Genomic DNA, 25,831 nt, shown 5'->3' with positions numbered 1-25,831 from the left:
GAAATTAAAAAAAAAGAATCAAAAGATCATGTTTAGATTACCATAGGGTATATACACAGGCGTTATTGAAGAAATATCATTGACTACAACTAGTGAGATATTGAAATTGCCAAAGAAGCAAGGATTCAATATGTTGATTCGCTTAATAATCTCAACAAACTTCTAGAAACAATTGCGAGACATTAAGTAGATATATGTATACAATATGTATACAAACTAAGGAAGTCCATACTACGAATGGCAGTATGATTTCTTCTTCTAGATTGAGACAGAACGAAGTCTCATGCTCCCACAAAAGATACACCTCGTGGCTCTTGCTTGAAGCTGGCCGATTCACAGGAGCATCAAGAGTATCAGACAGACTAAAAAGTTTATATTGTTTCAATAAAAGTATCCACCCTTTTTAAGTGTTTTGTAATTGAAACAAATTCCAAGATACATAATTTGTTAGTAAAAAAGTACTGAAAAATAATTTGTTTAGTACCATATTATTCGAGCCTTCGGCCAGACGAAGAAACCAATTGCTAATGACTTGCCAAATTTTCGCAGAGACAATTAACACACCGAAGACGACGAATCCAATGGGCGTCGAAAATGATGTTACGAAACGAAAAAATAAAGCAATTGGAACGTGTTGGAGCAGCTACTTTTTCCTATTCGTCGATCTCAATAAAATGGTCGCTGGAATCAAAACTTTGAGGATGAGGCCAACTAAGCTATCTTATGAAAATCTTTATTAAGTATGACATCAGTAAGAACTGAAGATTTTTCGTGTCATAGCGTAAGTATTCTGTTATTCTACGAGGGCTACTATATATATTTCTGGCCTAGGCAACACTAAGTGTTACCAGGTGCAATCTGACATTCCCATTGGAAAATTTGACATTTTTTAGCATAACATCACTCAGAACGTTTTGTCATTTAATCGTGAATTGTTTTATTTACAGGGAATTAAAAAATTCATCTCGGCCAAAAAATGGAATTAACTCGTGAACATTTTCGTGCGATCATTTTTCACAACTTTCGACGTGGATTATCGCGACAAGAGTGCATCGATGAACTAAAATCTTTGTATGGCTATGAAGTACCATCCTATAGCACTGTGAAAAACTGGTACAACGAATTCAATCGTGGCCGACGCTCGCTCAAAGACGAATTCCGTGAAGGTCGTCCAAAAACAGCCGTTGTGCCAGAAAACATCGATGCCGTACGTGAACTGATCATGCAAGACCGTCATGTAACATACCTTCAGATGGAGGCATGACTATGCATTTCTCCCACCAGCATACATTCGATATTGCATGAACACCTGGCCGTAAAAAAGGTTTGTTCTCGTTGGATCCCGCACAATTTGACAATCGCTCAAAAAAAGTGCTTCGAAAATTGGTTTGAGCGCATGCAAAAGTGTATAAATCTTGATGGAGAATATTTTGAAAAACAGTAAAACCATTTTCGTGGATAAATATTCCTATTTACATTATTAGGCCAGAAATATATATAGCAGCCCTCGTAATACCTTAACCTTTATCCATCCAGAAATGATTTCGACATATGTACGAAATATGTACCCTAAAAATCCTAACTTGTTGAATCCCAAGCCACTCATCGCTTTTCCTCTTTTCCAAGCCAATCAAGACAGCTCGTTTCCTGGACATAAACCTAGGTGAACGTCTACTCTCCCCCAAATATTGGACTAGATTAACAATATCAAATCTAGATAATTTATCATCCATTGTCAACTATCGATGGACTGAGATAGAAATTGTTCGGTTAGTTGGCAGCCTGAGTTTGTGATGACATCATTGACTGCAATTAGTTTGGTATCCATTCCAGGACCTAAATGTAGACGATCTAACCCAACATCTACCCTCAACCAAAGTTTGATTAGAGTAATAATTAATTCTAGGTTTCACTAAACTGATATTGAAACATTTCGCAAGTTATGTCTTGGGTGATTTGGCTGTAATATATAATAACTGGTGCGAACGATGTTTTAGATATCCTAATGGGATCCTTCGGGATTAGCCCCATAGCCTAAATGGATCCTTAAAGTAATATATATGTATGTAATAAATATAATATAGTGACTTCCCAAAGCTTTAAGATTACTTAATTTGGGTCAGATCATTAGACCTATTACTGTTTACAAATTTATACATACATACATAGTAATTGAGGAAAATTGTGATGAAACTACGGTCTATATATTAAACAAGTATATAGCGGAATTTCTTACACAATCGGCCACAGATTGATATTAGTATTTGCATTTATGGAGTATACCAGTTTTTGGGTGTGACAATGATATAATTGCAACGTGACCCCAAGTAATACCTGCGGCGAGTTTCATTAAATAATACATTATGAAAAGCATTAACGAACATTTGCTATCAAATAATTATATGAATATGGTAATACAAGCATATAACCACTAAAAATGCATACAACTGCACACACATACCTGACATAGTACTGCAAATGATTTTGAATGTGGCAAAAACGGCCATTATCTACGGTCTTTAGAACCAACTACATACCAACAAACACACACACACACATTCAATGTGGATAAAGGATCCAGCAGAGACGGCGTTTCACAATTAGTGCGCGCAATCACCTGAGGCACAACAAACAAGATTTCAATAAGCCACACCAAATCAACGTGAATGCAACAGCTCGAGAGTGCACGCCACAACAATAAGGGGCACAGCAACAACAAGCCGCAGGCTGAGCATGTTGCATACGCCATAATATGTACCGACTAAAATATTTAGTTGCTTGACCAATGCTCAGCGCAAATTTCTCGCCGTGACATACAAACGCACAAACGCATTTATGCTTATGAACACATTTCAAACTGCCAACAACTACAACAACAACACTCCGCTTGAATATGAGGCGCTGCAGCGGCAACTGCGAACCAACGATGTTTGGGGATTTTACTGCCACAGCACTTATTATGTTGCGGCTGTTGCTGTTGCTGCGGTTGTGGCTGTTGCTGTTGCAGTGCGGCACGCAGTTGATTCTAATCAAATTCACAGCATTGTTTACCTGTCAGGCAGCGGCGAAACGCGCGAGCAACGATTATCGTCGAACTTGTACACGCTTATTGCTGTTGACGTCGTTGTTATTATTGTTATATACTGTATTACTAAGCGGCATTCATATTGCTGTTGTTGTTGCTATTTTACGTGTCGTTAATGTTATTACTGTTGCTATTATTGTTGAGCCATATTTGCTATGGTCAGTGGTTGCAGCGGGCGATTGATAATGTTGTTGTTGTTTTGTTTTTGTTGTTATTGCATTAACCACAAATTCCATTCGCATTTCACAGCAACAAAACCAGCCAACATGAAGCATGCTGCATTCAGTACTTTAAAGTACCCAACAACAACAACACGCACGCATCGCGCACAAGCACTACCTTCAAACAAGGAGGCTGGCTAACTGCTTGGTGGCTGACCAGCAGGCAGACGCAGCTAAAGGCAAAAGCCAAATGTTTTTACGCTGTCCTCTTTTGCAAATTCTTAACAGGGAAATCCTCCTCCCTCATTTTTATAGCTTTTTATATATTATCTGAATAGTTTTTGTTTTTTATTTGCAACAACTGGCCGTAGCTTAACGCAGGAGCTCCCAACTTCACAACTTCAATTCTCATATGCTCATTGCTTTACCTTTGTGTGTGCGTGTGTAGCCAAAATCTCATGAATCTCATTAAAAAGGGCAGCCATAAAGTTCTTGTAATAACAGCAAATTGAGTTCATCCCATTTTTGGTAGTGCTACAACAATATAACAACAACAACAATAACAACATTGGCAACAATATGTATTGTTACCAAATATCCAGCGGAGTAAAGATTCATTCTAGCGGCGTCAAGCCTTGGTTGTTGGTGTGTTCTGTTGAGCTTTCGTTTATGGTTAAACGTCTTGTATCGAAAGATATGCTTGCGTAATACTATTTGTAAGTAGCATGTCAAGTCGTTTGTGACAGTGGCGCATGATCATTATTGGCAATGGTAAGTTTTGGCTTTTTTTCTAGATATTTGTGCTACTTGTCGCCTATTAGAAGCTGATTATATGAAAAATGTATAAGCATGTCCGGCCATACATACATTTAAGAAGAGATAAGGACCCCGAGTCGAGAATCTTATTATAGTGTAATAGTTTATTATAGATATGTATGTATACGATTATTAAAAATGAATTTCTTGAACCTACCGAACTGAATACCCTGTAGTTGGTGTTCATTGCAGTCAGCCAGCAACTACATAACCTAATTGTGATACAGAAATACATTTTCTTTATTTTGGGTTTGTGTTCTGTAATAGTCGTACTAGAGTTAGGGAAATGCATACCAATTATATTCCATTGCTCCATCGTTGATGTAAAGCTTTGCTGTTTGCTATTTAAAGCACTAACCTAGAGGCACTTGCAGTCATTACACAGCTCATCAGTTTATTGCATCAGCCATTTTATACTTGAAGAAAATTTCGTAATTCGTGCACGAAACATTCAAACGTAGAATACGCACTATTATTTAACTCACCGAACATGGTTTAATTGCATATTTTTAATAATTAACACAAAATTTTACACCGAATTCACGAAAAGAATGCCACACGAATAGCGCGTAGAATAAATTAGCAAATGTCAAATCCGCAAGTTTACCGCTATACAAACACAAACACAAATTTGCATGTGGAATAAGAGCCAGAGCCAGTTGTGAATAAAAAATATGCTTTCAAAATTCAAATTGCGTTTGTATAAATACGAATCTGAAAGGAAAAGGAAGCGACAGAGAAAGCGTTTTTCCTGATACTGTTCGCCGGAAAAGTGTGTGTCTTGGCTAATATCAGAAGTTGTTATTATAAATTTTAGCAGACGGTTTGGAAAATATTTCATTGATGCGCTGACCACAATGACTTAAATTACCAATTACCAAATCATTTATAATTAAAATTATAAAAAATAGTAAGTGCAGATATTGCTAAAAAATATTATCAAATTATTTTGTGTTATTACACTAGCGTAACTGAGTTGCGCTATAGAAGGTTTTTATCCATACTAACAGTAGTGGCGATTTTAACAGTACATGAGTGCAAAATACAACATTAATCGCGCATTTATCTTAAACATACAAAACTAAAATTAATTTCTGAAGTTGGACAGAATTTTTTTAAATTTTTACTAACTTATTAATTAATTAATACAAAATTAGAAATTTTAGAAAGCATTTCAAATGTAAAAAAGTAGTAGTTTATGACAACTAATATAACAGTGGCAGCACCAGCAGCGCAAGAATTTGTCACAATTGGAATTTTCGCTCTCTGTTGTTTTCTTGCACTTGACATTTCGCGATAAAAGGAGCAGACCATTTTCATAGTGCAAATCGGAGGAGGTTGACATTAAAAAATAGGTGCAGTTGGAGTGAAAATTTGCTGTAAAATATTTGATAATTGTTGCAAAGCTATATTTTAAATATAATAAAAGTGTAATGGCAGATTTCAACGTTAAAATGTGAATTGAATGCAAGTAGTAGCATATACAAGAGCAATAACGGCAATAAAGAAAAGCACCAACACCAGCAGCGCTATATCAGCAGACAACGGAAAGAAAGGTGTCAGTAGAAAGAATAGCTACAGAAAGGGCGGAAAGGTGTTGGTGCACGCGAAATTTTTTTTGGCGAGAAACGGACAGCAGAAAATATTTCGGCCTGCCATATATATTCTAATATAAACGGGTACTGTAGCAGCAACGTTGTGTGTCCAAAAAAAAACAAAGGAATAAACAGCAAATATTTTTTTTTTATAAAGAGAAGTGTCAGCCGCGCAGATTTACTGAGATTATTTTCTCTTACACACGCAACACCCACTCCTCTAGCCGTATAGCCCACCGTAATCGTAGTAGTAGTCGGTATGGCTGCGTTACTACAAGAATTAGATATATTCGAACTGTGTCCGCTTATTACCAATTTAAATTGCAAATTATCTACGGTCAGCGAATATGATGCACGCAAACAATTGTTGTGTCTCGTCTCGGAGGAAAATGACATAGTGCTACGCTACACAAGCGAAGGTGGGCAGGAAGTGTTAAAATTAGTTTCTTGGTTTCGACGCACCAATCGAGTAATACATGACGTCTGCTTTGATCCCTCCGGTACTTGGTTATTAGTGCTATGTGAGTATATAAATATGAAATTTGAAAATATACTAATGATGAATTAATAAACTAAATGAGTGTGTGTGTTGCTTTTTGGTAGTCAATGTGCCTAATTAAATCGATTCGTCATGTCAAATTAAGTGAACATATAATTAGAACATATTCAAAAAAATAAACATAAAATCACGTAAAACACAAACAAGGCACAAATATGCGTGACGTCAACGAGGAGATGTCTGGTCACTTACATGTAATGTAGTTCTATATAGGTTTCTGTAAGGTGTTCTAGTACTTAGACCAGTAGTACTCTCTACTCTACAATTTAAAGCAAAAACGCACGGGATGTATGCACTCAATTAGTTAATACACTTTTCTCCCCGTTTTTATGCTATTGATTTTTGTATTTTAGTTTGTTTTTGTTATATGTTTGTTTATCAATTGATTTTTGCGGCAAGCGAGTGTGCTATCTACGCATAGGTGTTTGGGTACATTGAACTGTACAAGTAACGGGGTAGCAAAAACAAGTGGGGTGAGGAATGTGTGTAAAAAACTTTGATAAATGCAAAAGACCTTACGGCCTCGTCTTCGTCGCAATCGCATGTGCCGTCAATGTCTTTGTGCGCTAATAACGTCATAGACACTCTAGACAGCATGTCGCTGTAAATTGAGCTTGCACAACTTACATATACATAAATGAAATGATGATAGCAGCGGTATTAATAGATACTTATGAGGAAGAGTTGTTAGCCCCATAAAGTGCATGCAAATAATAGCACGTTGTTATTTGCATTTTAATATCATTATAAATATGAATATATGAGTGTACCTTTACCATAAATAAGCGAACTCTACTTCATATAATAATTTAAAATGATAACTAATATTAAAGCAAGACTAATTAGTAGGCTGCGAGTGCTATTAAATGTTTTAATATATTTTATATTTCTCAATATATAACTCTATAATTTATTAAATTTGTGTTTTATATTTATTAATAAAAACTTTCGTTTGCCTAGGTTTCGACAACACGCTGCACATTGTACCCGCACTCGCTGTGGTCGACAAAACTTTCATGGAGCCATCGAACTCGACTCACCCGCCGCAACAGCCATACAGCACAACACAAATTACCTCATACATCATACCATTTGTGGGACCACATGAGTGTCCCAACTCTAAACGGTGCCCAAATCAGGCCACATTCAGTGAAACCATAGCAAGGCAACCGCCTGTCATACCAACAGCCGCTGCTCCCGCTGCACCAGAGGAAAAAGCAGAAAATGCAGCATGTGATGTGCCGGAGAAATATGAAGTCAGCGCTGAAAGTGTCCAGCCAGCAGACACTGAAAAGCTCTCCTCTTCACGGGAGAGTATTGCGCAGGCATCACAACTACTTGTAGAAGTCGAGGTGAATATAGAGCCGAAACTGCCAGCCAATATGAATCTTGACGCTTATAGCCATGATGTGCCCGCCAGTATGTTGGCGTCTACAGCGCCACCAAATGTTTTCGAAGATAAAACGGGCAATAGTCAGGTTATGGCTACATCCTTTATGGCTTCGGTTACTTGCCCTTACCCGCTAGCGGTTGTTTGGTGGCAAACGATAGATGGTGTCAATCGCGCTGTTATCGGCTATTCCGACGGTTCTATTTGCTTCGTGGGTTTGAGTCCAAATTGCCCCTTCGTTGCGAGCACCGCCATTGATACGGGTTCTGTAGTGAAGTTGCTCATTTGCAAGGACAGCACTTTTGAGAGCGTTATGCTACTGGTAAATATAATTTTAAATAATATATGTTATGTAAAATATACACAACTATTTATTTTAACAGATCACCTCTTTGTTGAAGCAGCAATTCAAATTACTACTTGAACAAAAAGCCATTAAATACATATACCCTGGCGAGATCTCACCTAGTGCGGTACACAGTCGTGATAGTGACTGGCAAATTGTCATGCCGCTGAAGACACAAAGCAATTGCTCGGACCCAGCGTCGGACAATAGTGCATTGGAAGAGGATGTTTTCTTAAGAAACGATGAGAATCCTAGCACTTCAGCAGTGGCAGCGTCGTCTAGTACTGCTGTACAAGCTAGTCATTCACTACGTCGTTCAGTCAACATACCGGGTACACACGCACCCATGTCCAAAACAGCCATACCACCACCGCCACCACCCTATTCGGTAGCTATCAACCGCCACTTGGACACTGCGCCCACAACGAGCACCAGCACCAATGCTGCTGCAACGCATACTGCTACAAGCAACAACGGTAGCGGCAGCGGCGGTGGCAGCATACCCACTACCATGAGCATTAGCAATGGCAACTCAGCGACAGGTATACGTTTCACACAACAGCAGCTGCCCGAATTGGACGATGCGAATGCACGTGCTGGCATCTTGCCAGCGGCGCGCGCACGTCTCGCCTCATTGAAGAGCCTGGGCACCAAAAAGCTGAATGCCATCAAAATGCGTCTTTCCGATAATCGCCACAAGCTCGAAGATTGTAAGTAAACTATTTGCTATTGCGAAAATTCCAATTTAGTACTTTATTTCAACTGTTTTCAACCAGTAACTACTGTATTTTCTAAAATGACTATTATTTGCTTTTTAAAACCGTTTCCTTTCTTAATTTCTCAGTTATAAAATGTATTGTAATTTTATTAAATAGATTGCGTGCGAAACGCGGTGAGTTTAGCCAACGTTGTTTATGCTACGACACACGTGTTGTTGTCATGCTTACAATCATACGCGCCGAACAGTTAGTCAAATCAGACATACAAATACAACAGTTTCAATATACGCTTAGCGTGTACGCTCACATCATACGCGTTATGGCGTACTCTGTACAAATATACCCAAAACATCGCACATTGATTTCATTCCCCCCCCAAAAAATTACGTTTATTTACCAGCTTAAAGTGTTGTTGTTGTTTATAAAATGATATCTTTATTTCTTAAACACAATTAATCTGGCATGTTTTTCCTTTCAGATGTGTCGGAGAATACACTGGGCAACTTCGCTATCATAGACTCACCATCGCTGACGCCCGAGGTGTTGAACAACTCCAGCGGTTCCTTCTACACTATACAGAATTTGCGCAATACCTATCTGCTAAGCGCACTACACAGTCACACCAACAGTCTTACCGTGCATAATATTGATATTAATTTGAAACCGTTATTTCTCTATAAGATCCCCAAGAACTGCTTTGATATACTAATAAGCTCAAATTTGCTTTACACCATACAATATGTGGATCTAAATGGCGATGCGGCAAAAGAATGCGCTGACATGGCGCAGATCGAACGCAACACGGAGAAGGAGAATCGCGACACGGACACCGAGAAGGAGGAAGTAATCGATCTGTGCGAAGGCAATGACACGCTGCTGGCGGACATCAATTCGGCTGGCTCGTTTAGTGCGGACACGAGCGCGACCACAAGTGGGCCGTCCACTACTGACAGCATGTCGCATTGTAATGCGATAAACGCGGTGGGCGTGATCAGCAGTGCGATGGCTACATTGCGCGCCGGTGATGATGATGTTAGTATATACAGTTAATTATATTTCGTCTTTCATTTAATTATTTTGTTCCCTTCTAGTGCTTTAACGCCGCCTCACAACTGACCATATTTCGCTTTGAGAATGAAACGGTGCTCAATCTCTATCAAATGGCCACCTATCGCTCGAGTGAGCCCAGCGAGCTCATTACGAAGGAGGAGAAAGCCAAAGCGTTCGATTTCAAGGATATACGCTCACCCATGGACTATGTGCAGTTCTATGAGCATGCCGACGTGAAGGAGGAGTACTCGCTGCGTCAAATGGAAATTATGAAACATGAATTTCCGAAGATTAATTACGATCCCTGCTATGTGATTACCAACAAAAACGTCTACTACATACAATTGAAGTAAAGTCATAAACATTTTTTATGCAACACACACATTTTCACGCTAACCTCACTTTTTTAACTTTTCAGAAAAGAGCCGTTCGCCATCTTCCTAGACTCCGCGCTGGCAGGTGAATGGAAGCAATGCCGTGAATTCTGCAACACCTTTGATCTCACCTACGAGGCGTGCATAGAGTTTGCCGGCGATTATCTGCTGCGTCGCAAGCGTGTCACGCAGGCGCTGGTCACATACAACTCGGCGCGCATCAAACCCATACGCACCGCGCTCAAATTGGCGATGTTCGGTCAAACATGTGCACTAATGCATCTCTGTGCGATGGCGCTGAAGACGACCTATCTGCTGAAGTCGAAATACTTTAGCAGTCCGATCATAAAAACGTTACTTAAAGATATCACATATCGTCACTCGGAAGATGTGCGCACAATACTGCCGCTGGTGGCTGAGAAAAATAGCGCTGTGTTGATAAATGAGGGCGTGTCGGCAAGCGATTATAACTATGGTGTGGATGACTCGCTTAGCAATCTGCAGATGTCACCTTCGTCACAATTTCATTTGGCCAATTTGTTGTTGATCACTTTAGCGGAGCGTGCCGTCAATGATAAGAACTATTTGCCGCTGTGGTGAGTTTGCCTATTCGCTGTGGTGAAATTTTTAAATTATGCTTGTTATTAATTTACGTTTTTTTCTAGGAATTTCCTGGTGACTAATACGAAATATCACACCAATATGACAAGCATTGTGCTGTGCCAGAGTGGTCTCTTCTCGTCGGCTTTGGTGTTGGCGAAGACGCGTGGCGTTTGTATCGACACATTTTTGGCGTTGACCAGCGTTGTGGGGCAGGAATTTGGTAAATATCGTAAAGACACTTTGCAAGAAAGGAACAATAACTGTTTTACGTTAGGCTGGTACACAGAGATGAATGTGTGTTTGTATAATTTGAGTGAGCCAATATTTGCCGAAACCATCACCTATTTGCCGCAAATCGCCGTGGACTATTTTGCTTTCATACAGGAGAAATTACCGAACATAAGACACTGTGTGCTTGAGGTGAGTAACACAATGCCAATCAGTGTTGTTGTGGCATACAAGATAGTTTTGTTTAATTGTGAGAATGGCAATCCAATTATGATTTTCAATGATGTCACAGTATCTGATGGATTTTCAGCTTTTCGAAAACCAATATCCGTATCAGCTGTGTCGCTGTTTAATCATGGGGCAAACTTAACAAATTCAAATCAGAATTTTATAAATTTTAAACACAATTTATTTCCAAATATTCATAAAAAAATAATAAATATAATTAAAATAAAATTTATTAGAATTGAACTTCTGCGATACGATTTTTCCGTTAAATCCAATAATTATGTCATTAAGCATTTGTATTGTCGGTTTTAATAATGACACTGTACAACACTTGGCTTGGTATTGGACTAAACTGATTTTTTTCCGGGAGATTGAAAAATAATTTAAAAAATAGCATTTTCCAATTTAGTTAGATCTTCGAAAAAAAATTCAAATTTTAAACTTCGAAAACATTTTTGTTTTTCGGGAGACTAAGAAATAATTCAAAGTAATTTAATTTTACGATTTAGTTAGATCTCAGATTTTCGAAAAGATTAGATTATTTAAAAATACTAGACACTTATACACCATTGAATTAAGAAGAATATGTCGATTTTTTTAATATTTTCGATTTTTCAGTAACTATATCCTGTAATTAATAACTTCGAAACCAAATGTTTCGATTTTGTAGGCCAACTTCGAAAATTCGAAAATGTATTTTTTTTATTATTTCTCAATCTCCCAGCAAAAATCAGTTTGGTCCAATAACCAGAAAAAAATCGATTTTGCCGTATAGTGCAGTTATACTTTTTCAAAGCGTTTAAACGGCAAATCGAAATAAATTCCAAAATAATTCAAATCTATCAGCCCTGAGCTTCTTAGTTCGTTTCTGATAGTAAAATTTGTAAAATTAGTTTCCACGACAGCGAAAACCTCTAAAATTTCGAATTCGAACATCAAGCCCATAATATTAGAACTCATGAAATCTACCAGAATTTTTTATCGGTTTGAATTAGGATTCCGACAACTATCAGATTCCACAACAAATATAATTAAATAACAAATTTAAATATAAATTAAACGCTCCTCGTTACAGCGTCTGGAACATCAATTGAATCCCTTCTCCGCCGTACTACGTCCAATTGTATCGCACACTTCCTCCGGTCACGTCGAGCACAATATAAACGACAATAAAACGTTTTTATTTGATTTTTGTAAAAATCTCATCGAAACATATTTAGCTGTACTCATACATATGGAATCTCAACGTTCGAAGAGCGAACACATAACGAACGCATTGTCGACGTTTCGCATCACTTACGAAGACAATCAGGTGACCGAAGCATATTCAATTTCATTCAACAATTCATTATTTCATTTTTTTAATTTAAATATTTTCGCTCCACCCAGTTTGCAATCGAAACATCACGCTTTAAACCCATCTCAGCTGGTTGTGCACACTGCGCTTGCGTTGTGGATGGTGTTGCCTACTTTTGGGGTTCTAATGGTGTGCCTTGTAATTATAGCGTTAACAAGTCTTCCGGTATGTCTTGAATTACAACAACTAGAATTAATAATACAAATTCTTCCACTAACTAGATCCACCAGAGCCGCCACACGCTGTGAAGAGTTTGGACCTACTCTCACAATTGAATCTGGAAGTGCATACCGTGAAGTGCGGCCGTCAGCATACACTAGTGCTAACGAACAATGGGGTGCGTTGGAAATGTTTAAATAATGCAATAATTTTAAATTTACAATTCATCTAATTCCAGTTATATTCGTTTGGCAATAACAATCTGCTCCAGTTGGGTATTGGGCGCGACATGCAAGTCTCTCTACAACCAATGTTGGTGCGTGCCTTCGATGGCAAGAATGTAACGATCATCGAAGCGGGTCAATATCACAATGCTGCGATTGCTGATGGAGTTCTGTACACCTGGGGGTTAGTAGGCAGCAAATTTAATGAAAAGATTGGTATTTACAGTTTGTTACATTTACAGTTGGGGCATTTACGGACAACTTGGACATGGCAACTGCGAGAATGTGGCCGAACCGAAAGTAGTTGCCTTCTTCAAAACGAAAGTAAGCATATGAAGCTTTCTTCTATAGTGTTAACATAACATATTTCCTATTTGTAGAAAGTACTCCAAGTCTCCTTGGGTCATGCGCACAGTTTGGTGCTCTGTCAGGCGCCCAATAATCCCAACGCGACCGAATTATTTGTGTTTGGTTCGAATCATTTTGGTCAGTTGGGTATTGGGTCGGGTGTCAGCAGCATTGACGTGCAGAGCAACGCTTCGGCTGACGATGAAATGCATTGCGCTAATCAAGTAAAGAGTTTAGTGCCCATTAAACTGTTTGTCTGCGCGGAAAGAATAAGACTGATACATACCAAATTTTTTTCTAACGTAAGGACAGCGCCTTAAGGCTTTATTTCCTACATTTTGAGCACTTTCTCACTCATTAATTGCAGTTAGCTGTCGATGAGCATGGGCAAATGTACACGTGGGGCTCCTCACCACAAGCACTGCGCTTAGCGAATCAGATAAAGCGTCGTGCAAATGCGAAGCAGAAAATGGAGGAACATCAACGTCGTGAAATGAGTAAGCAATTCGAAGATACATTGCCCAGTGAGAGTGCATGCATACCTTGTATGCCATCCACGTCCAAAAGTGCATACGCCGAGGCTCCAAAATCTATGGCCGCCGAGGTCGCCAGCAGCATACTTACGGATATAGTGAATGAAAACGTGACTGCAGATATAGCTCTAGAGACTAAGGCGCAGTCGACAGAACCCGAGCTCATTGAGGTTTTAGCCACCACAGTAACGGCCGAGCAGATGGAGGTTGACGCACTGAAAGAAGCGGATGAGAAAGAGCTAATTGTAGAAGACATAGCCAACACCGAAACTGAGATAACCATACAGTTGGACGAAGTAGTGGAGGAGATTGTCGAAAAGGTTAAACCGTTGGTCGCACAACCGCTCAATCCATTAAACACTGCGACACCAGCGACCGATGAGCTAGCGGTAAAGAACGCTCATGCATCAGCGCCTATGCCAGTGCCAGCAATAGCGGTCACAGCCCCTCCAACTGCAGCGGCAACAAATGTCACGGCTGATGTCGATCCATGCGAGCATATGACACCGCATCTGGTGGACACCACCGAGGTAGCCGGTGAAATATTGCAGGTATGTTTGTGATATTCACCTACCTCATACACTGTCTCATATGTTTGTTGTAATTTTGACTTACAGATCTCAAGTGGGCTCTTCCATTTTGCCTTGATCTCGTCTACATGCACACTGTACACTTGGGGCAAAAATTTGGAGCACCAGCTGGGTACGGGAGATAAGGAGCGACGCGCGGTCAGTAAGCCTTCACCTGTCGATTGCGTCGACCGTCCTATGTATGTTGACTGTGGTGCGGATTTCACGCTCGTCATGACCACGGAATTCATGGTCAAAGCGTTTGGTGGCAACTCTAACGGACAGGTATGTGTATTTTAGTTGGAAGTTATGCATTTTTGTGATCCACAATTTTGTCGGCTTCGCTCTGTACGTGCAAAATTTTACGTCGTAAAAATAAATGGTTCACACGACGACCGGATCTCCTACAATACGTTGACAACATAACGCAAGACGCCGACCAGACTGCCTATAATACCTCTTTGCATGCCTTTTTTTTTCTCTTTCTAACCTCTAAATGTACTTTTCTACAGTGCGGTCGCGATCTTGGACCCTCCATCGACAAGATGAAACAACGCGTCGTCTGTCTGCCCACCACCAAGCGACTCATGCGCTTCGAGAGTCAGTGTGTTGATGTGCCGGTGGAAATCAATTTGCCACGCCCACGAATACGTTTGGAATCCGATCCGGTGCGCTATCTGAAGAGCATACCAAAATATCAACCACAATTCATGCAAGAGGCCGGTATCAATTTCGACAACGGGCTCAACTTCGAACGCCCCTCACCGTCGAATCAGTACAAGTCGACAACACAAGCGGATAGCAGTGAAAATGTGGTTACCGGCCAAGACTCGGACGATATGATCTCAAGCTTAGAGAATTTAAGTAACAACGAAGCGAACGATGGTTGTTCACTGAACTTCTCATTGCTGCCCTCATCGGGTGCAGCGGGCGCATTGCCACTTGCAGTGGCCACCGTGGATGACGGCCAACACAGCGCTGCTGTGGATGATCTAACACCCGACGAGCAGAGTTATGCGCGCCTGCCCGTTACGGATAATTCCGATGTAAGCGGTGTTGGTGGTGTGGCCGGTCAGCAGAGTGCCGAGCAATATCCGCTGGTGACAACAACCAAGCACCACGATGCTAACGGCACACAGACACCCACACAAGCGGCCGGCTCACAGAGTACGCTCACTTCGAATGCGCATGTGGAGGCTGAGGAGACTGCAGAGGACGTTGCGAATTTGCAACAGTTGCGTCAGTACATACACTATTGTCTCTACGTCTTTCACGGTCTCTACAATCCGGACAAGGTGTGCGACTGCTCCAAGCAACGGCTGGAGTATCGCATACGCACGCTCATGTTGAATTTCAAATTCGTCGATGCTTTTGTATTGTGCTTGCAGAATTGCAATAGCGCCAGCAAGACGTTGAAAATTTTCGCATACTTCTCCAAAGACACCGGTTCGGTGCCGCTGCGTCGCCAAGACGTGAAGTACTTAATTTACTATTTGTTGAAACACTTCATGGCGCAGCGCTTCGATATGCTCGAATGTGAGCGTTTCTTTTTGGGCGATCTCGATTACTACTTGCTTGAGTTGTCGTATGTGCTCTTCTTCAACAACAACAACACCATGCTGGAGCATAACTTAAATGAGAAATTCAAGAGTTACTTCGCGCAGGAGGAGTCACAGCAACTCAATCAAAATCGAAACGATGCTGAGCAGGTGCAACACAAGCTGGAGGACACGGATGTGATATTCGATAGCCTAAGTGTTAAGTTCAAAACAATCGTTTGCCAGAGGCTGATGCAGCACTGCAACAATTAGTTGCTGGTGCTTAGCACCATTAGTTTAACTTGTTTTTAATTTATTGATTCGTGATATGAGTTGTTTATTTTTATTTTATTTTTATTATTACTTTTTAGTTCTTTCGTCGTTTTTTTATTGTATTCAAATTTACATCTTACATATGTATATATATATATATTTGTGTTAACGAGAAAATGTAATATAACTTGATATATATATATATATATATTCGTTTATACCTCATAAATTATATGCATTATTGATGTGTTTGCGCTGAGCTTGTTTGTTTGTTTGTTTGTCTCATTATCCCTTAGTGGCGCCACTGAAAATTTCCTTTGAAGAGTAAATATTTAAGCGTGTGTAAATGTAGGCAATTTGAGGTTAGGTTCAATTCAATTTTTAGTTTTATTAATATTTTAATTTGTAAGTTTCTCAATTTATTTTCAAATCAAAGTTAAGTGACCGTGGTTTAAAACAGAATTGTGTCCCTATCGGTTATCTTCAAGCGACAACTAATTTTTAATTCTTTCATAAAAAACACAATTAAATTACATTTTTTTTTTTTTAAATAAAATAAGTCTATTTAGATTCATCCACTGAAAACAAACATTATTTCTTATATTTATGTTAATTTTTTAATAATTGAATTTAGTAAATTTTTATTACTTTTAAATTTTTAATTATTTTTTTATAATTTTATTTTTTATATTTTTTACATTTTTTTATTTTATTATTTTTTTAATATTTGTTTTAATTTTTTTAATATTTCTATTATTTTTTTATTACTTAATTTTGATATTTTAACTATTTTTTATATATTTTTGATATTTCTATTATTTTTATTATTTTTTATAATTTTATTATTTTTTTATATTTTCTTTTTTTACATATTACTATAATTTTTTTTATCTTTTTATTATTTTTATATCTTTTCTTATTTTTTTTAGAAATATTTTTTTTGTCACAAATCGTCCAGTAGTGAATCACCTACAAAACGTTAATTTTCATTCAGATTTTTTTTTCAATTTTTCATATTAAATTTTATTTTTCCTCACATATCTTCATTTTATCTCCTTCAAATACTTCATATACATATATACAACTACATAAACATGTATAAGGCACTCACTAAACATTATCAAACTACAAAAATGAAAAACTCAAATCTGTGGTGATTCCAAAGATAAACACCACGTAGGTAAATAACCAATTACTTTCTGAAGCACATAGTTAAATATATACCGTTAGTAAAAAGTAAATAAAAATCGATGAAAACAAGTTTAAATTAAAAGAAAAATTGAATGTAGTCTTTAAGTTCGCTTTATCCGGCGATTTGTGCTTTACGCTTAATGCGCTTAGCAACTAATAAATTAAAATATAAAATAAATGAGAACGAGTAAAAAACAACTAGTAACTATATAGTCAAACTGCAATTGCTTAGCGTACGTTTTTTCAACGTATTTAAAATTAAAAAACAATTTTTTTGCCTAAAATATTTTGCAAAAATAAAACTGCTTTAAATTTTTTACTCAAATAATAATTTAGTAAATAATTTGCATATAAAGTATTGTATAAAAAAATTCAAATTGAAAAAATAATAATCATGAGTACAGTAACTGAATAAAATACAAATCTGTACACACACATACACACACAGTTTGTGTGCGTTGAGAGCTTGTGATCTTGGAAATATGCAGTTACACTTGATTATAAAAAAAATATGTGTTGGAAAGTGCAGGAGTTCCGAAAAAAAAGTTGCAAATAAAAAGTTCATACATAAAACATACCATAAACAACATAAAGATATAGTAATAACTATCAAGAATTATAAATAAAAAATATAAACGTTTTTTCCTAAATAAATAAAAATAAATTTCGTAAAAAAATTGTGCATACATTTGAAAACAAGTTTTGAAACTTTACTGCAGCGAGGAAAAATATTGTTTACATTTATTATCATCACTAGACTATAATTCACTGGCCAACCAATCCAAGTCACACGAAAAAAGAATTATTGCTTGTTGTCTGCAATGCCAACTCTCTGCAGCACTACAATTTCAAATTAATGTTATCCGTGGTCCAACGCTTTGTTTGCAGCGTTTTCAGCGCCTTTTCACAATAGAATTGCTCCTCGGAACGTTCCGGTAGAGTGTCCTTTAATTGTGTCAATTGATTTGTGTCCTTCATGCCCGCTAACGCATCGACAATCGCACGCACACACTTAACACGCTTAGCTAGCTCCAGCTTCTCTGGAGTATTGCTCATCTTCGATAGAAACATATAAAGCACACTCGTGGGCGCTTGCAATGCGTGAAGGCGCAATATAGCTAACTCTAGTGAGAAACTTATGTGAAATTGCTTTTGTTTCAACGGTAGCCAAGCGGGCACACGTTCGAAAACACTTTCCAAATCAGCATAGGCCTGCGCATTTGCGCGCTCATTCAAAGCAGTCCATTCGAAATGCGCCGGTGATATATGTAGTTCGGCGCTCAGGCGAAATGGTGATGTGGCACGAGTCAACTCTTGCTCTTTCCAGTTGTTGTGCTTGCGGCAGCACCGATATAGCACCTCTATGGGTGTCGAATTTATGTCCACCAAATTGTCAAGCGCATTACGCTCTTTCTCGATCAACTCGAGCAGCTTCAGTGCTGCTTCGAAGTGTGGCAAATAAACGCTTACCACACCCATATCACCGCTATATTGATCGAGCAATTGCAGCAATTTTTGCTTACGTTGCTGCAAATTATTACATGTCATTGCAGTTTTAAAGAGTGTTAGCGAAGATTCTTGATGTTTACCGAAGTGTTGTAGCACTTCCACAACTTCCTGACTTTGACGCTGTTGCAAGTAGCCGATGTAGTTTTGTAGGGCTTGCGGTCTTTGCTCGAGTATTTTTAGAAAATTCCTGCGATTCAATGTCTTCTTTAGGAAAAGCAACACACCAATAACGGCATCGCCTCCACCACACTTCAGCACTGCATCAAGCAATTGTTCTTTTTCGTGCATAGACTTAAATACCTCCAAAGGCGCACATTTGCCAAGTAATAGTTTGTATGCCGTTGCTTCCGGTGAGGGATTATAACAAGTCGTTTGTATTTGCCTGCGTAGCAAACGTAACTCCTCTTCCGGCGCAACGCCTTTCGACATTATACGATCATCAAGCGTTTGTTCTTGTATTAGCATTTTTAATGCTTCTTCAGAGATTACAGATTTCACAGAAAGATTAAGTGCACTGCCTGCAGCGCTATTGTCGAAGCTCGCTTCTGAGATAGTATCGTAATCGTTGAGTATATTGTTTACGTTTATATTACTGCCAACAGCAGTTGCACCCTGCACATCTTCATCGTCATCGAAACTGAATCCTCGACTCGATGAACGATTCCAATAGCTTTCACTATCAAACTGGTCCATTATATATGCTGCTGCAGTTTTCTATATGTTTTTAATTTAGCAAATCTGGATGCAGTTGAACAGCTGTTCACTGACAGCTTATTAATTGTTTACGAATATTTGCAGCAAAGCGGAAAAGAAAATTTTGTTGACAACAGGGTTGCAGTGTGTGTAAATATTTAACTGTATTAAATTTATTTTATAAAGCAAAAACAACAATTGCGTTTCTATTTGTTTTAGTTTTTGCTAAGTCTACGGAGGGCAACTTTGAAGCTAGAGTTAGCTATATGCTTTGATACACTTTCATGCTTATCAATACTACATAAATATTTAATTTGGAATGGGCGACAAGATAACACTGGTTGCAACAACAATAACAGGAAACCGTAAGAAAACCGTTGGATTGAAAGTCAAAGTAAAATTACCTGTTTTTACTGTCACATTACAATCGTCCATTTGTCTTTTGACTAGCAAAATCGTTATACGTTTGTGATCTCGTCCTCGTTTCTAAGTTTTTTTACGTTGTGTATTCTTTTTGTAATTATTTTAGAAAATGTTTCCAGCAGTAGTTGAATTTCAAGGAGCCCAATTGCCAATTAGGCATGTAATTTATAGTAAGTAACTGAATAATGTTGGCATCAACAATATCTATATAAATATATGTATTTATGCTTGCGATTAGATCAAGCCACCGAGGGATATACCGTCCATATTGGAACTAGATATGATAGAAGCCATGTGAGGCCCGTTACGGATATTTTCTTAAACACTGGTATATTTACATTTTATGATATTTTCTGAAAGAATTTGTATAAACTATATATTTTATTCTTTTTTTTCTTCAATTTAAGCCGATAATTTTCCAACGGGTTCCATAGTTGTTTCTTATGGTGAGTACACTAGCACATTCGTGATGGGTGGTAATATGTAAAGTAATCTATAAAAGACCTATTGAAATGGTCTAATCGAATGGAAATGCAGTAAATAACACAGAAAATATTGCTAGTAACCAATATAGCCTCTTTTCTAACTCGTCATTTTCTGATTACTCGTATTAATTAATCCACTATCTTTTTAGATCCCATAACTCGAGAGACTGTGCATGTTTCTGAGCCTGAAGAACACATTTGTAGAAGGTTAAATGCTGCAGGCGAATGTGTTTTAACTGATTCCGATGATAACATAAGTTCAGATGAATCAGGTATTATTTAATTTAATTATATTGCTTTCAATTTCTAGCCGCATCGATTTTTTACAGGCAGTGAAGATACAGTTCGTGAAAAACGTCTGTTAAATAAACGAGTACTAAAAAGAGTGAAGATTATAAGCGAAAAATTGAAATATTTCAATGAGACTACCAAGAAACAAGCGGAAAGTCTTATACAGGCCAACAATCGACAAAGGGCGTGGACAAATCACATAATGGAACTACTGGACCGAGTGTCCATTAATATGGCACCCGAATAATTTCCAACTTATATGACCAACAAATATTCAAAATTCATAAAGAATTTTCAATTGTATATAATATATAAAAACCGGGTGTGTTTATCTCTATTTCACTTCATTGACTCAATTTCACTTATTTAGTAAAGATAACACACACCCACAAAACTTTGTTTTATTTTGCTGGGGAAGGTTTATTATTTTCTTAATTTTCTTAGCATTCTTAGCGAGTGAAGTACATATATAAAAGAAAATTGTATTTCATAATTTGATAATTGGTTCATGGTTGTTCACAATTTCGATATTAACTTTATTATAATAAAATTTCGTGTCATGATATGGGTCAACCTGATGAGATGCAAGAAGGACGTACTTTATTGTTGTTACATAAAATCTTCTTCAAATTGTTCGGTGAAATGCTGCTAAGGTGGAAGACCTTGCGCTGAAATACCATACATTCAGTACTGTTCCAGTTACCTAAATCCAACTGAGTTGGGAACGGATTGCTGGAAGGAAAGTCTGATTTTTACTGACGGAATGATTTAGGAATATTTCATAGTTTATTTTCATTTAATAGTTAACATGAAAATAATTCTAGACAGCGCGAATCTATAATTTTTTTCCCTTAGATAGAAGCAAAACAGAAGAAGAAGAATGCAAATATGAGGGTATGGAAGACCAGTTAATGGAAAGCTTTCAGCTCTAAGCAAACAATGACAACAACATTGGAAGGTTACCGCTCCAAGTCGCTACAAAAACAATTGCAAGAAACCGCAAGTAAACCGTTGGAAAAATTATTTTGTCAAAAAATTGCTCGTCTTCCATCATAAAATCTGTCATTCCATTTTCAGCCAGCAGCAGTTCTATACGTTTGTCGTTTTGTCCATTTTAAATATGTTTCCGCATACAATCGAAATAAATGGTGATTACAGGGAAATCAGGTGTCTTCAAACAGGTTTGTATATATGTATATATATATATTTATTACCAAATTTATATTTATATCTTAATCATACATATATGTATGTATATATATACTTAAAGATCCTGTAAACCACGAACACATGATCAGTGTAGGCGCCGCTATAATAGAGCTACCCGACGAACCTCAAGACATATCTATTGACGACCCAGAGGACTCATTTTTTAATTCAGGTATTTCAAATGAAATTAATTTTACACATTTTAATAGTTTTTTCTTTTATATTAAAGCGAGGGAATATCCAGACGATTTCATTGGCGGCACATTAGGTTAGTTCAAGTGAAAACTTTCGAGTTTATTTCAAAAATTGTGTCCACCTCTTAATTTGTATATACATATGTATGCACTTGCAGATCCACTTTCCGGTAGTTATAAATATAACAAGGAAGAAGATTCTGAGCATCCACTCGATTGTATTTCCATAGACTCCGCATTTACGGAGGATTCTAGTATGTATTTAGAAAAAATTGTTATCTTAGTGAATTAGACAACACAAATTTGATTTAATTGTATTTTCAGAAGCCCCTGAGGACAAACGGACCAAGAAACGTTCGTTCAATAAACGCATCTTGTTGACGGTGGAGCGCATCGACGCGAAAGTTAATGAATTTCGTATGGAGCTGGGCAATCAGTTGAAATCTCTTCTTGACGAGAATTCGCGTAGAAGAGGTTGGCAAAATCGTGTGAATATGGTGCTGTCGATGCTTGCCACTGAAATGGCCAATTAAGGCCAATACATACAGACACATGCTGCTCAATAGTTATTTTCAATTGACCACAAACAAGTGAACTGCACATATACATACATACATTTGTATTTTTTTATTATTAATTATTCTTTAATTATGATTTTTTAATTTTATTACCTTTTCTATAGTATTTTCCAAAATTTGATTTTATTGCTCTTCTTGTATGTATTTATTATTTTTATTTATTTCGTTTGTATTTTATTTGCTCATACATAATTCTTGTAATTGTTTATATATTGTAGTATTTGTGTAATTCACTTGATCGACATAACCATCCAATATTTTAGCTCTTCACATAGTATATATGTACCTATGTATATATATACATAGTAAACAAAATGCACACTTCTAATAAACCTAAATGGACATAGCAACAAATTGTTTTAATTTCAGAGATCTTGGGATCTAGATCCAGAGATCTTTGGATCCATACTTTTGGTCAACGAGCTAGAAGTTTGATATGTCGGCTCTGATAATTGGTATCTGTGAGTTTTTAGTGCCCCATCCTCTCCTCTTTTTTAGAAGTCGTGGGTTAGTGATGTCGCCTGGATTGAAGGATAAGTTTCTAGTACAAGGTAAGTTTTTTCGACCTTTAGATGGTTTGCCGTATTTCGTCGCTCTTTAGCGCGAGAGAGTTCTCCTGTTGTTGTTGTTTTAGGGGTACAAAATATTCCCAAAAATAATTTTAAGGAATGCTCTCGTGTTGACAGTTTTTGGACGAAAAAAAATTCGGTCCGTTCTGGTTACATGGGATCGGCGGTCTTGGAAATGTATATGTATACTTTTTTCTCTATTTGCGGCCAAATAAAATTGGTTTCTCTGCTACATTGTGCCGTTCAAAGTCATCTACAAACCCTCTTCCAGGTTAATTAGACCATCTGAATATTCCTTTGCAAGATGACACTTCGTATATAGTAAATGGTTAATAGTACGCTACAAAAGTAGGCCGATAGGGACAGCAAACGACGCCGTATTTTTCCCCACTCTTTTGTCATTTCTTCTCAGTAAGGTTTGCCATTTAATCATGGAAAGATATATGATTCAACAACGAGTCGAAATATTAAAATTTACTACCGAACTTCGGAGTCAGTGGCCTCAACTTTAAGAGCGCTACGTCCAATTTGTTGTCGTCATAATCGTCCTGTCAGATCAACAATTGAGCAATTAATGGAAAAATTTGAATTCACAGTACAAAATGTTTCCGAGTCAGTGAGGCAAAGAAATGCCCGTAGTGTCGAGAATATTGCTGCCGCTAGCGCATCAATTAAGGAAGATCCAAATCAGTCTCTCACACGTCGTTCTCATGCGTTGGGCATCTCTGAGACGTCGTTGTGGCGAATTTTGCTAAAAGATCTTGGCCTATATCCTTACAAGATCAAATTGGTGCAAGAACTGAAGCCGCTTGACCACCACACCCATCGTATGTTCATGAATTGGGCTGAACTGGAAAATGATACGAATTTTCATCGAAATATCATCTTCAACGATGAGGCTAATTTCTGGCTGAATGACTTCGTCAATACCGCTCAATGATAACAGAATATTTTTGGCCCGAATTGGATCATATGGACTTGGACAATATGTGTTTCCAACTGGACGGCGTCACAAGCCACACAGCGAATGTCACAATCGATTTATTGAAAACCAAGTTTGGTGAACGTGTTATCTCACGAAATGGCAAAGTCCATTAGCCGCTTCGGTCGTGTGATTTAACGCCGTTAGACTATTTCCTGTAGGGCTACGTCAAGTCTATGGTCTATGCCAACAAGCCAGTGACGATTGAAGAACTTCGTACGAATATCCAACGTGAAATTCCAGCAGTATCGGCCGATTTATGCTTGAAAACCGTCGAAAATGGGTTCAGCATCTGAACTTCTGCAAAATAAATCGAGTTCCATACATAATGGCATCAAATACATTTTCACAGGCATATAGAATTTCATTGTAGCGCTCTTATTGAAAACCCCTTTAGTACCTTTTGTAGACCTCTTCTTCTATTTCAATCACATTTAGGGCTACATAAATGAAACGAACCCGAATATTTATCTGAGCAAATCAATAAACCAAAGAGATTTCAATAAAATATGGAACATGTTAAAAAAAATAATTTAAACAAGAAAAAACGTTAACTTCGGCTGTACCGAAGCTAATATACCCTTCACAGGTGCATTTCTTTTAGTAACTATGTGTTTAAGCAAATCTAAAGACGTAAGAAAAAGTAAGTAAAAAAAAGAAAACATTTTACTAATTCTTTTTAGCCGGGTTGTTTGCTAGAAACATTAAGGTTATTTAATATAGAAAATAGATCTTTTAACTCACACCAACTTTCGTGAAGATATGTAGTAAAATGCGGAAGTTTTCCATACAAGCCATTGATTCCGATCGTTCAGTTTGTATGGGAGCTATATGATATAGTGGTCCGATATGGACCACGGACATGGCTAAATCGACTCAATTCAACATACTGATCATTTATATATACGAGGCCTGCTATATATATTTCTGGCCTAATAATGAAAATAGAAATATTTATCAACGAAAATGGTTTTATTGTTTTTCAAAATATTCTCCATCAAGATTTATACACTTTTGCATGCGCTCAAACCAATTTTCGAAGCACTTTTTTTGAGCCCTTTTTTTAGCGATTGTCAAATTGTGCGTGATTCAACGAGAACAAACCTTTTTTACGGTCAGGTGTTCATGCAATATCGAATGTATGCTGGTGGGAGAAATGCATAGGCATGCCTCTATCTGAAGGTATGTTACATGACGGTCTTGCATTATCAGTTCACGTACGGCATCGATGTTTTCTGGCACAACGGCTGTTTTTGGACGACTTTCACGGAATTCGTCTTTGAGCGAGCGTCGGCCACGATTGAATTCGTTGTACCAGTTTTTCACAATGCTATAGTATGGTGCTTCATAGCCATACAAAAATTTTAGTTCATCGATGCACTCTTGTCGCGATAATCCACGTCGAAAGTTGTGAAAAATGATCGCACGAAAATGTTCACGAATAAAACAATTAAATTACAAATCGTTCTGAGTGATGTTATGCTAAAAAATTTCAAACTTTCCAATGGAAATGTCAGATTGCACCTGGCAACACTTAGTGTTGCCTAGGCCA

At 37.7% G+C, this 25,831-nt stretch overlaps 4 protein-coding genes across 7 annotated transcripts; 3 read left to right on the top strand and 1 right to left on the bottom strand.

Annotated features, from left to right (window-relative positions):
* The first annotated feature begins 5,338 nt into the window (after nucleotides 1–5,338).
* On the top strand, nucleotides 5,339–16,414 carry LOC105214227 (uncharacterized). 3 transcript variants are annotated; one of them, XM_011187523.3, is made up of 17 exons: nucleotides 5,339–6,178; nucleotides 7,177–7,928; nucleotides 7,990–8,662; nucleotides 9,150–9,703; nucleotides 9,763–10,070; nucleotides 10,140–10,691; nucleotides 10,761–10,918; nucleotides 10,985–11,118; nucleotides 12,230–12,466; nucleotides 12,544–12,676; nucleotides 12,733–12,848; nucleotides 12,909–13,078; nucleotides 13,137–13,218; nucleotides 13,275–13,544; nucleotides 13,610–14,326; nucleotides 14,393–14,629; nucleotides 14,857–16,414. In XM_011187523.3, the coding sequence occupies exons 1-17, from the start codon at nucleotides 5,917–5,919 to the stop codon at nucleotides 16,153–16,155; spliced, it is 6,654 nt and encodes a 2,217-aa protein (XP_011185825.2). In that variant the 5' UTR covers nucleotides 5,339–5,916; the 3' UTR covers nucleotides 16,156–16,414. The 3 variants fall into 3 exon arrangements, with proteins under 3 accessions (XP_011185825.2, XP_011185824.2, XP_028897481.2); XM_011187522.3 differs by having other exon boundaries at nucleotides 10,973–11,118; XM_029041648.2 differs by having other exon boundaries at nucleotides 10,761–11,118.
* A 626-nt stretch (nucleotides 16,415–17,040) lies between these two features.
* On the bottom strand, nucleotides 17,041–19,655 carry LOC105214230 (vacuolar protein sorting-associated protein 16B). The gene has a single exon (XM_011187526.3). It carries the CDS (start codon nucleotides 19,546–19,548, stop codon nucleotides 18,187–18,189), a length of 1,362 nt encoding a protein of 453 aa, XP_011185828.1. The 5' UTR covers nucleotides 19,549–19,655; the 3' UTR covers nucleotides 17,041–18,186.
* Nucleotides 19,656–19,966: 311 nt separating this feature from the next.
* Nucleotides 19,967–21,141, top strand: LOC105214229 (uncharacterized). The gene is made up of 5 exons (XM_011187525.3): nucleotides 19,967–20,141; nucleotides 20,210–20,299; nucleotides 20,379–20,417; nucleotides 20,606–20,728; nucleotides 20,786–21,141. The coding sequence occupies exons 1-5, from the start codon at nucleotides 20,081–20,083 to the stop codon at nucleotides 20,992–20,994; spliced, it is 522 nt and encodes a 173-aa protein (XP_011185827.1). The 5' UTR covers nucleotides 19,967–20,080; the 3' UTR covers nucleotides 20,995–21,141.
* Nucleotides 21,142–21,766: 625 nt separating this feature from the next.
* LOC105214228 (uncharacterized) lies at nucleotides 21,767–23,083 on the top strand. 2 transcript variants are annotated; one of them, XM_054225894.1, is made up of 5 exons: nucleotides 21,767–21,928; nucleotides 22,018–22,128; nucleotides 22,186–22,224; nucleotides 22,309–22,404; nucleotides 22,478–23,083. In XM_054225894.1, the coding sequence occupies exons 1-5, from the start codon at nucleotides 21,868–21,870 to the stop codon at nucleotides 22,681–22,683; spliced, it is 513 nt and encodes a 170-aa protein (XP_054081869.1). In that variant the 5' UTR covers nucleotides 21,767–21,867; the 3' UTR covers nucleotides 22,684–23,083. The 2 variants fall into 2 exon arrangements, with proteins under 2 accessions (XP_054081869.1, XP_011185826.2); XM_011187524.3 differs by having other exon boundaries at nucleotides 22,475–23,083.
* The last annotated feature ends 2,748 nt before the right edge of the window (nucleotides 23,084–25,831 follow it).

The sequence above is a fragment of the Zeugodacus cucurbitae genome, chromosome 2 (assembly GCF_028554725.1).
Source record: "Zeugodacus cucurbitae isolate PBARC_wt_2022May chromosome 2, idZeuCucr1.2, whole genome shotgun sequence".
NCBI classification, from domain to species: domain Eukaryota; kingdom Metazoa; phylum Arthropoda; class Insecta; order Diptera; family Tephritidae; genus Zeugodacus; species Zeugodacus cucurbitae.
The sequence above is the reverse complement of the archived record's forward strand: the minus strand, read 5'-3'. Positions and strand labels throughout refer to the sequence as shown.

Coding starts and splice junctions, on each gene's coding strand:
- LOC105214227 (XM_029041648.2), top strand. CDS start 5,917: ATGGCTGCGTTACTACAAGAATTAGATATATTCGAACTGTGTCCGCTT. Junction 10,692..10,760: donor AAGAACTATTTGCCGCTGTG/GTGAGTTTGCCT, acceptor GTTTTTTTCTAG/GAATTTCCTGGTGACTAATA. Junction 11,119..12,229: donor TAAGACACTGTGTGCTTGAG/GTGAGTAACACA, acceptor TCCTCGTTACAG/CGTCTGGAACATCAATTGAA.
- LOC105214230 (XM_011187526.3), bottom strand. CDS start 19,548: ATGGACCAGTTTGATAGTGAAAGCTATTGGAATCGTTCATCGAGTCGA.
- LOC105214229 (XM_011187525.3), top strand. CDS start 20,081: ATGTTTCCAGCAGTAGTTGAATTTCAAGGAGCCCAATTGCCAATTAGG. Junction 20,142..20,209: donor AATTAGGCATGTAATTTATA/GTAAGTAACTGA, acceptor GCTTGCGATTAG/ATCAAGCCACCGAGGGATAT. Junction 20,418..20,605: donor TTCCATAGTTGTTTCTTATG/GTGAGTACACTA, acceptor CTATCTTTTTAG/ATCCCATAACTCGAGAGACT.
- LOC105214228 (XM_011187524.3), top strand. CDS start 21,868: ATGTTTCCGCATACAATCGAAATAAATGGTGATTACAGGGAAATCAGG. Junction 22,225..22,308: donor TTTCATTGGCGGCACATTAG/GTTAGTTCAAGT, acceptor ATGCACTTGCAG/ATCCACTTTCCGGTAGTTAT. Junction 22,405..22,474: donor CGCATTTACGGAGGATTCTA/GTATGTATTTAG, acceptor TTGTATTTTCAG/AAGCCCCTGAGGACAAACGG.